Genomic DNA, 11586 nt, shown 5'->3' on the forward strand with positions numbered 1-11586 from the left:
GTAGTCTGTAATACCTCTCTCCACCTTATCTATGGGACCCAGGGCATAATGCTAAGTAGACAGTCAGTTTGGGATGCTTAGAATGGAACATGAATAAAAAATCTACATTCAGTTCGCACTAACGATGTACTCACACTGAGAAATGGAGACTTACCAAGAAAGACTGTAACAATATGCATTGGAATCATCCGTTTCTTGCGGTCTCAGAAGAGTGGAGGCGGTGATTTGTGTGGTCCGTTAGTCCTTTGGACTAATCACTTCGCCAGGTCTTTGCCTTTATTCCCTCTTCTCTGTTCTGGACTGGGAGAGACCAATTGCTGCCCTTAGATGGCTTCTCACAAGCTTTTACGACTCCAGTCACTAGTCACCAACGCAGGAGGTCGACCTGTCTTTGTGGACCGTACAATGCTACTTGACCTAGATGTCCCTTGAGTCAATGCTGCTGAGCCCAGCTCCAGCCACTTACTCCGCCTACATGTTAGGCTATGCCTGGGAAATTCTTCTAACTCTGCCCTCTGTAAGGCTCCAACACTGTCACCACCTACTTGTACATGAGGGGTACTCAAAAACCCAGAATTGCGCTGGGCAGGGTGGAGCTCTAGTAGTACGCATGTTTTCCCGTTCCGTGAGCATCAAGCAACTCACTCTGAGTTGGTGCACCCAGGTGGCATCGCCTGGGAAGGTGAATTTTTTCGTAAAAGCAGTTTCATTAAAACCCCATTTTTTGTGACGGCCAATATAAAAGACCAGTGTGCAGCTGTGAAATTTTGTTTCCTGCTCAGGTAAAATGCCGCCGAAACTGTTGTGATGTGGAACCCAGCTTACAAGGACAGAACCATGGGAAAAAGTAAAGTATGAGTGATTTTCTCATTTCAAAAAAGGTGAAATGCGGATTGATGACAAATCTCATTCTGGAAGGCTTGAAGATAAACAAGCAGCCATCTAGCTCAGAAGCAACAAAGCCCACATGGAAGAAGCATACCAGCCTGTGTAATCATGAGGTGTTGAAGGGATCAGGTATCAGGCATCAAAGAACAAAATATCAAATCATTGTGAATGAGGGGTAGTGCGGAGTAGGGACCCAAAGCCCATCTGTAGGCAGAACACTGGGAAGGAGGTCCCCACTCTCAACTCTCCAAGGTCAAAAGGGTCTCAGGGAGGAGATGAAACATACAACTTTCCTTTAGTTCCTAAATGCTTCCTCCTACCCCACTATCATGACCCCAATTCTACCTTACAAATCTGGCTAGACCAGAGGATGTACACTGGTACAGATAAGAGCTGGAAACACAGGGAATCCAGGACAGATGATCCCTTTGTTGCCTTGAACTCTTTTGCGCCTTTCACAGTTCTTTTTTTCTCCCCTTGATCATTATTTTATGCTCACCTCGCCTTTATTGTATATTGCCTTGCCCTTCACCTGAGTTAGTGTGTGTCTACTCTCTCGTTAGTGATTTTCCCTCCCTTCCTCTAGTGGCTCTAATCATATGAAGTCAAGTGTCAGGCTTTTCTTCCATGGTGCCGCTGAGTGGATTCGAACCACCAACTTTCAGGTTCTCACTGCCATCAAGTCAATTCTGGTTCATGGCAACCCTATAGGACAGGGTAGAACTGCCCCTGTGGCTTCTGAGACTTAACTCTTCACAGGAGTAGAAAGCCTTCTCTTTCTCCCTCACTGGTAGTTTAGAACTGCGGACCTTGTGGTTAGCTGCATTATAAATGAGGTCACCATGAGTGAGTCAACTCAATAGCAACTATGAACAACAGTGTAGTTTACCCAAAACTTTTATAAGTAACTGTAATCAAATCTCATATCTTCCAGGTTGGAAAATAGTATTTTGCTCTATCTGCTGGGAAAGTTAATCAAGATGTGAGAAGAACTGCCAAGCTTATTCATAATTCAGTGAAGTCATATTCACATTGGGTATACCCAACCAAGAAGTAGGAGTGTACTTACCAACAAAAATTTGTTCCAAAGATCTAAGAATTTAAACTTTCCAGATAATACTAAATTCCAATATGCAACAGCCATTTCTAAATCTGGCAAGAGAAGAACAGTTGATAAATCAAAATTTCTTTTTCCTGTACCCCCCCAAATGATCAAGGTTTTGTGCAAAGATTTTCATTAGATCAACATAATTGGGCAATCTTATCCAAGAGTAATTTGAGGCCTAATTATTACAGAAGTGTTCCCAATAATTATATGTAATCTAATTTTATAAACGTACGGACTTTTGTTTAAAAAAGGATATATGTTTTAAGCTATTTGAAAATGCAAGTATTTATTCTTTATCATTTTCATATCTGAACTGATATTGGTGTTATTAATACATAATTTGTCTTATAAATGGGGCACTGTCCTTTCTAACTGATGAATAAGAAGTTACACATCACCATCAGAAAGGAAGGGAGGTGCTACTTTCCAAACAGAGCTGTTATTGTGGATTGAATTGTGTCCCCAAAGTATGTGTCAACTAGGGTAGGCCACAATTCTCAGTATCATTTAAAAAATTATTGCTTTACTATGTGCTTGCAATAAATTTTTAATCTATTTCATTTTATATACTTGATATAGGCAAGTAAATAAAGAGCCTGAGAAATTTTTTTAAGTTGACCACCTGTTATCATGTGAAATAGAGCTCTGTTGAAATAATTCTCTAATTACATGCTTTTTCCTGTCAGATAAACTAATGGGAACAGCAGATGAATAAATATATTAAACTAAAAAATTAGGTAAGTTTTAAATGCAAGATATCCCACTAAGCAATTCTCAAAAGATTTTCAATTAAATTGAAAATTTAATTGTGTTTAGTCCCCCAGCTGGAAAAATAATTACTAACTTTAGAGCTCTACATTAAGATGTTAAGGTCTGTCATTATTAAAACTTGACAAGAAAAACAGATATATGAGGGACAACCAATTTAAAATAAGTTGCTTATGTACTCCACATATTTAAAGGGTCCTCTATAGCTTTCCTCAATTTTAATTTTTCTTTTAACCATAATCAGAACGAAAACTTAGGCATTTTGTAGTCTGTAATACCTCTCTCCACCTTATCTATGGGACCCAGGGCATAATGCTAAGTAGACAGTCAGTTTGGGATGCTTAGAATGGAACATGAATTGAAACCTACATTCAGTTCGCACTAACGATGTACTCACACTGAGAAATGGAGACTTACCAAGAAAGACTGTAACAATATGCATTTAATCTCACCTAGTGTCCTACTTATTAAAATATCTCTTTTGTATGCTTGCCACCACACTAAATATGTGAGTACTCAGTAATTATCTTTATTAAAATATGTAATATTGTACTAGTATACTTATCCATTTACAAATTAATAAAAAGAACAACCATCTAAGTGACTGAATTTGAGAGCTGAAATTAAGAAAAAATGAGCTATTCAGTGGCTATATTTTTATGGCACCTATTTTCCTTCAATAACCTCTTGAAAATCTTATGTCCCTAGTTTAAAAAAAAGAAAATTACTGCTTATTAAAAGGCTTTACTACTTAAATTTTATGTTTTTAACGTTCCATTAGGATGAGATAAAGATGTCTCCTTTATTAAGAAAGGATCTTATAATTTGTTCTCTTTAAAATTTGTTCTAGTTTTTATTATTTTCTGCTTTCTTTTGGACTGAGGGCTTTTTGAATTTTATTTTGTTATTGTTATTCTTTATATATAATCTAGAGAGGTAAATCTATAGACAGTAACTGGACTAACAGTTGCTTGGGGGGTATGGCAGGGGAGGTTGGGGGTGGGGAATATGGGTAGCTAGTAAAAATGAATACTTGAATATAGAAAATGTTCTAAAATTGTGGTGATGACTGCACAGCTCTTTTTAATATGTTTAAATCATTGAATTATATGGTATGTGAATTATAAGTCAATATAACTGTTAAAAGAAAAGATCTCAGGCAGATATTTTAAAAACTTTGAAACTTATTAAAAAAATTGTGTCAAAAGATTACAGACTCGGTCTAATGTTAAATGATGCCAATTAAAAAATTAAAACAGATAGTTTTATCTTCTTTATTAGGATGACCAATAGTTAAGGATAATGTGAAAAATAATTTGTACATAAAAACAATACAGTACAAAAATGTTAACACACGTACCCTAAAGCATGCGTAAACATGAAGAAGACAGAGGGTAAGTCTCTACTAGGCCGTGTCAATTCTGTTTTGCCGCTGGTCTATGCCTTCTCCCTAAGGCCTCAGCATAGTGCATCACACGTGTCCATCTTCTTAATTCTCACGTAATTATTCAGAGACAGAGCATGTAATTTACTGAGGAAACTGCACCATCGGTGGCTATACTTTGGTTTACAGTCATATAATTGTTCTCCCCTCTTCTCCCTTTTCTTCTTTCAAAGCCCTCAATGAACTTTAAAATTAATAGTATTCTGCACACTTTTTGGGATTTTCAAATAATATAAACTTTTGGTCAAATAACCAAATAATTTCCATGAAGAGGTTACTTTCTTCAACAGTTTGTTATTTGCTCAATTATTCCCATTAAAGCAAAGAAACAAAATCAGTAATAGTTCTAAATCTCTAGTGAGCAACTGATACACATTTGTCTACAGAGATTAAATGAACTCTTTTTCTCAATAGAGCAATTTCAGCATAAACTACAAATCTGTTATAATGTTTATCCAAGATTACATTTTTATGCCCCTAGCTGCTTAAGCATATCTATAAGAGAAAGACAAGCATATCATGCTCCGGGTCTCAAAAAAAAAAAGCTTCAGACATGTTTACACAGATAACACTCATTCTGAATGTGTTTAAATAGCCAGAGAGAAAGAAAACGAATGATGCAAGCTTCCTGGTGGTCATCAGGTGTCACGAGTTGATTCAGCCTCATCAACGGTGCCTTGGGACAGAGCAGGACTGCCCTGCGCAGTGCGCTCGGCTCTAGTCTTCACAAGAGAAGACCGCCAAGTCTTCTCAGGCAGGGCTACTGAGTGGGTTTGAACTGTAGACCCTTTTGGCCAGCAGCTGAGCACTTAACCGCTGTGCTATCAGAGCAATGGACTTAGATTTAACAACCTTCTGGATAGTACGCAACTACAAGTGTATGTTAAATGTGATCCCTTAAGCTAAAAGTTGTTGCTGTTATTATTCGGTGCCATCAAGAGAGTTCCCGATGCGCAACACAACAAAAGGCCCCTGCGTCTGCGCCATCCTCACAACCGCTCCTTTGCTGGAACCCAGTGCTGCAGCCACTGTGTCCACCCATCTTGCCAAGGGCCTTCTTTCTCACGGACCCTCTGCTTGACCAAGGACGACAGGCCTCCCCAGGGACTGGTCACTCCTGATAACATGTCCAAAAAATACGTAAGACAATGTCTTACCATCCTTGCCGCTAAGGAGCACCCAGGGTGTACTTTCAAGACAGATCCGTTTGTTCTTTAAGCAGTCTATGATACTTTCAATATTCTTCTCCAGCACCACAATTCAAATGTTATCAATTCCCCGGTCTTCCTTATTCAATGTCCAACTTTCACATGGACACCAGGCAATTAAAAATACCGTGGCTTAGGTCAGGCACATCTTTATCCTCAAAGTAACAACCTTGCTTTTTCAATACTCTGAAGATGTCTTGTGCAGCAGATTTACCCAGTGCAACGCGTCCTTTGATCTCGATTGCTATTTCCACCAGCACTGGTTGTGTATCTAAGCAACATAAAATCTTTGACAACTTTAACCTTTTCTGAATTTATCCTGATGTTATCTATTGGCTCATTTGTGAGGATCTTGGTCTTCTTTCCGATGAGTTCGAATCCACACTGAAGGCTGAAACCCTTGATCTTCATCAGTAAGTGGTTTCAAGTCCTCCTCACTTTCAGAAAGCAAGGCTGTGTCAAAGGTTGTTAATAAGACTTCCCACAATCCGGAGGCTATACTCTTCATAGAATGCAGCTTCTCTGATGGTTTGCTGAGCATACAGATTGAATATGTAGGGTAAGAGGATACAACCCTGTCACACACTCTTCTAGATTTTACACCATGCGGTATTCCCTTGGTCTTATTCACATAACTGCCTCTTGATGCGTGTACCAGTTCCACATGAGCACCATAAAGTAAAGTTAGGATATGCAACTTCCAGGTCTTTAGAGACATGAAGCTTCCGCCTTGCCTGGTTAGAACTCTCCAGCATCACGTAAAGCAGTACTACTGAGATCATCAGACTACAAGGAAGCCCACGCAAGTAGACAGTAAGAGGCCGCAAGACAGAGCGCTGAGGCATCAGATACATGAGGGAATTCTTCCTGTGTGTTTCAACCCAGTCATCACAGAAATGCCAAAAATCAGAGAACTGCCCCAGTTGAGCTCTGCTTTAATTCTTTACCAAAGGATCACAAGTTCTAATAAAATAATCATTGTTTTATTAAAAATGTTCACCACAAAGTGTTGATATACTTGTTTGTTGTCCTGTAATTGATTACTAACCAAAAGATTGGGCCTGGACAGAGCCCTGATATTAAAAAAAAAAATCATCAAATGAAAAAACTACACATAGCAGAATAGAGTTAATATAGGTAGTATCACAGCATCCTTACTAAATTGCTAGGGCTTCTCAAAGATTTAGAGCTTCCTAAAATGCTTAATGAACCCAACCCAAATTCTCTTTAAGTATCTTTTATTCTGTTATTTGTCCACTAGTTTCTAGAAAAGATCAGGAATATTTTATGAAAATGATGAGGTCAGTTACCACACAATCAAGATCCAAATGAAAACTTCCAGTGAGCCTTTTGCGTCAGCCTCTTAGAGAGAGAAGAGGAAAAGAGAAGACAAAAATGAGAATGTTGCTCTCTAAAGCAAAACTTCAGCTATTGAAAAGACCAGTGTCAGGAGGGGAAAATCCCCAGGAATCCCATTTGACTGTTTTAAGAATAATTAGTTATGGGCCGTGGTCACTTCTTTCTCTCCTTTACACCAGCAATCTATGAGAATTTATGACTGACAAGTCTTTGAGCAGATTCTGGAAAGGTGGTAACAGAGGCAGCACTGTTTTTTAATGGCTCTGAATTTCCATGTAAAGACAGACAAAGCAACTAGACAGCAAAAGCCAAAGCCCGTAGACAACATTTATTACAAATTTAGGTAAAAATATCTCATCATGAACTCAAAAATACAGGTAGGTAAGGGTAAACCTCTACCAGATACCAGGCCTGTGTAGAATTAGGTGTCTCTGCAGGAGAAATCTAAAGGGGACAAGAGATTGTCTGATGGCTCGGAGAACAGAAGAACCTCAAAAGAGCCTGCAGGTACTCACGAGAAAACTGGGCCAAGATAACATGAGAAAGGAAACTGAATCTGGATCGCACCGGGACCTGTCACACTACTGTCACTAAGTGAGTCCAGGGGCTCTGTTAAAGGGGACAGAACAGCCCAGCCACTAGACACTCTCAAAACAGATCTCCCGGGACCAGTTTCCGAACAGGACCCTCCCACAGACACTGTTGGAGGGAGAATAAAAATTGGGCAGTAGAGGGACAGCAGACAGAGGAAAAGAGATACACATAGGGAGGGGAATGGGCCCAGATGAATCATCATATTTTTTAATATTGCACAGGAAAACACATTTGCAAAAACCACCTATACTTATAAAAAAAATTTAGGAAAACATTTTACATGAAAAAGAATAACAGGAAAGCACTAATGTAAAAAAACAAAACAAAAAATTGTATTTATCTAAAAAAAAAAAAATCAAGCCTTTATCCAAGTCTTTTTATATGAACCAAGTGGGTAAGCCCATCAGGGTAGTAGAAAAGGAGAAGCAGGGCAGATGACAGGATCAGAATGCCATCACTGTGCAGCCGTAAAGCATTTCTGAATCTAGGTGCCGAGCAGCAACAGCTACTACCATCACAAGAGAAAGACGACCCACGCTCCGTGCCTTCTGATGAGCGCCTCAGCCAGGCCCACCTGCAACAACAGGAGTCTGAGCGAGCAGCTTCCAGACCCAGCTGCCAACTGACCCACAGGAGGCAGAGCATGCTGAACGAAGCCACAACTACCACTGACGACCGCAACAAACAAAATCCAGGCTGCTGAAACCACGGGCCAAATGTCCCAGGTTCACAACAGAAGGACAAGAAAGGGACAGAGGATAGTCTACAGAACTAAAAAGACTTACTTAAATAAAAAACAGAAGTGGGCAAGACTGATAGTGTCCAGGGACTGTCCCGTGAGTGATAAACTCTAAAGAAACAAAAGAGAGTGATTACCATAAAAATGAGAATGGTTCCTTTAATACAGTTCCTCATGGTGTGGTGCCCCCTCCCCCCAAACCATAACATTATTTTCGTTGCTACTTCATAACTGTCATTTTGCTATTGTTATGAATCAGGCAACCCCGTAAAAGGGTTGTTCGACCCCCAAAGGGGTTACCACCCACAGGTTGAGAACCGCTGCGAGGGATGGGGTAGAGTTTGACATGCGGGGCTTCTGAAGAGATTGCCGGGCGTCTGTCTATTCCAGACCTGGGTGGAAGTTACAAGGTATTCACTTAGTAATAATCCACACACATTTGTTTCTATGTAGTTTTCTGTATTTGAGTATTTTTCTGTAGTTGTGGAAAGTGGCGTGGCGCTTCCTCCAACCACTGGCAATAGAAACTGCTGGCACCTGCTCCCTCAGTTCACATGCAGTGTTAGCTGTTCCCTTTTCTGTGTGCTTTCTGAATCTACTCATTAGTCGTAAGTCTTCCGGATAACCTTTGTTCTTACCGACCTATTTACATGTTGTTGTCAGGTGTGGTCCAATCGGCTCTGATCCTCCGTACAACAGAATGAAGTGCTGCACGGTTGTGTGCCGGCCTCCCAATTCTTTGGATGTTTGAGCCCACTGATGCGATTACTATGTCAGTCTAGCTTCCTCTTTTTGTTGCCTCTCCACTTTACCAAGTAGGATGTCCTTCTCCAGGGACCAGTATTTCCTGAAACATGCTCAAATGCGTATGATAAAGCATCACCATCCTTTCCTCTAAGAAGCACTCTGGCTAAACTTTTCCAAGACAGATTTGCTTGGTCTTTTGGCAGCCCATGGTACATACTTTCAATATTCTTCTCCAGCATCATAATTCAAATGCATAGATTCTTCTTTGGTCTTCCTTAATCAACGTCCAACTTTCACATGCACAGGAGGTGAGTGAAAATACAGGGCTTGGGCCAGGCACCCCTTAATCCTCACTTTAAGGGACATGTTTGCTCTTCAACACTGCATCATTTGAGCTCTTGACTGCTGCTTCCATGAGCACTGATTGTGGAGCCAAGCAAGACAATATCCTTAATAATGTCAATCTTTTCTCCATTTACTATGATGTTACCTGCTGGTCCAGTTGAGGATTTTGATTTTCTTTATATTGAGTTGTAACCCATAATGTAATCTATTGAAGGCTGAAAACCTTGATCTTCATCAGCGTGTGCTTCAAACCTTCCTTATTTCGAACAAGCAAGGTTGGGTCACCTGTGTAACTCAGGTTGCTAATAAGCTTCCTCCAATCTCGATGCCACATTCTTCTTCATATAATCCAGCTTCTCTGATTATTTCCTCAGAGTTGGAAAACCAAAAAGGAAGAACACATTCAGTATATTTAAACTCAAGAAAAAATCTCAAGCCTCAAGTTGCAATATTGAACAATGCAGGAAGCATCAAAAGAATGGAAATAATAGAGTCACTGTACTGAAAATTAGTCACCACTCAGCCATTTCAAGAGGTAGCATCTGAGCAAGAACCAAAGGTAGTAAAGGAAGAAGTTCAAGCTTCACTGAAAGCATTAGCCAAAAACAAGTCTCCAGGAATTGATGGAGTACCAATAGAAATGTCTCAGCAAGCTGATATAGCACTGGATGCGTTCACTCATGTATGCCAAGGCATTTGGAAGACAGATACTTGGCCAACTGTACTGGAAGAGATCCATATTGGTACATATTCCAAAGAAAAGTGACCAAACAGAATGCTCAAATTATAGAACAATATCATTGATTATCACATGCAAGTAAATTTTTGCTTAAGATCATCCAGCAAAGGTTATACCAGTAAGTCCACTGATGGGGAGCTGCCAGAGGCTTAGGCTGGATTCAGAAAAGATGTGGTACAAGGGATATCACTGATGTCAGGTGGATCTTGACTGAAAGCAGAGAATATTAAAAAGAGGTTTCTTATGTTTTATTGACGATGCAAAGGCATTAGACTGTGTGGGTCATAACAAACTATGGGATAGCCTTCAGAATGGGAATCCAAGAACACTACATTTTGCTCATGTGGAGTCTGTACATGGATCAAGAGGCAGTCGTGGGAGCAGAACAAGGGTATATTGCATAGCTTAAAACCAGGAAAGGTGTGTCAGGGATGCATCCCCTCATGACATTTATTCAATCTGGATGTTGAGCAAATAATCAGAGAAGCTAAATTAAAAGAAGAAACTCAATAGGGCAGTTCTATTCAGCTCTAAAAAGTCACTATGAGTAGGAATAGATTTGACAGCAGTGGGTTATTCTTAAAAAACATAATAAAAGACAAGAAAAACCGAGGCACCGTAACAGGTGAAAGTAGACAAAGAGAGACATGAACACTAAATGCAACGCATGATCCTCAAGTTGGATCATGGACCAGAAAGCATTAAAAATATCTTTTCCTTTTGTTGTAGAAGACATTACTGGGACAATTGAGGAAATCCAGACAGGGAGCTACAGGTTAGATTTAGTTGTACCAGGCTAATTTTTAGAATTTGATCACTGTTTGGTTCTGTAAGAGAGTGACGTGTTCAGGGATAAAGTGGTTTCATGCCTGCAACTCTCTAATGGCTCATAAAACAAATTTGTGTGTACGCAATGATGTTAGGCTGGTTCTTTAGATAAGCAAATCTACTGACACTTGCATGTGCATGTCTATCAAGAAATGGCTCACACAGAAGTACAAGTGGGTAAGTCCAGTCTGGTTCAAGACCACAGGTCAAATGTGCACTGGAGGCTGCAAGTACTGATGAACAGGAAGCAGGAAGACCACAGGCTGATGGATGCAGAACTGAATGAACTCGAGGCTGGCAGACTACTGATGGCGCCTGGGATCAGCAGACAATAAAACAAAAGGTCGATGAACCAGATGCAGGATCTAGGTCCAGCAGAAGAAGTGAGATGGCTTCTGCACAATGTTAATCAATACAAAAAGTAGGTCATATGCTGAATGAAATTTCCCTCAATTGTATCAAGGCTGTGACCACATTAAGGAGGTGGTACTCTATCTTGTAACTGACACTGCTTTGAAGCCATGTATCTGACACTGCTTTGAAGCCATGGCTTCTTCCTCTGAAGTGGATGGCTGAAGCCTTCTTTGTAGTCTGCTCTTAGTTGGAAGTTCCCCTGAAACCTACTCACTTTGGGTGACACTGCTAACAGTGGCATCACAGAAGCCACTACAGTACAACAAAATGACAGAGAAGAGGTGGTCCTCAATGAGATAGATTGACAGTGTTGTAGTGACTCAGCTACAGGCACACATTTGAGGATGGTGCAGGAGGGGGCAGTGTTTGAGGATGGTGCAGGCACACATTTGAGGATGGTGCAGG

At 40.2% G+C, this 11586-nt stretch overlaps 1 protein-coding gene across 1 annotated transcript in view; it reads right to left on the reverse strand.

Annotated features, from left to right (window-relative positions):
• Positions 1-11586, reverse strand: part of DCUN1D2 (defective in cullin neddylation 1 domain containing 2) — a 40202-nt gene that overhangs the window by 4506 nt on the left and 24110 nt on the right. The window contains exon 4 of the mRNA XM_004704422.2: positions 1958-2040. Coding sequence (XP_004704479.1) covers positions 1958-2040 — 83 coding nt within the window. The remainder of the gene's footprint in view (positions 1-1957; positions 2041-11586) is intronic.

This window comes from Echinops telfairi, unplaced genomic scaffold (assembly GCF_000313985.2).
Source record: "Echinops telfairi isolate 266 unplaced genomic scaffold, ASM31398v2 ScPeMD7_7467;HRSCAF=8505_1, whole genome shotgun sequence".
NCBI classification, from domain to species: domain Eukaryota; kingdom Metazoa; phylum Chordata; class Mammalia; order Afrosoricida; family Tenrecidae; genus Echinops; species Echinops telfairi.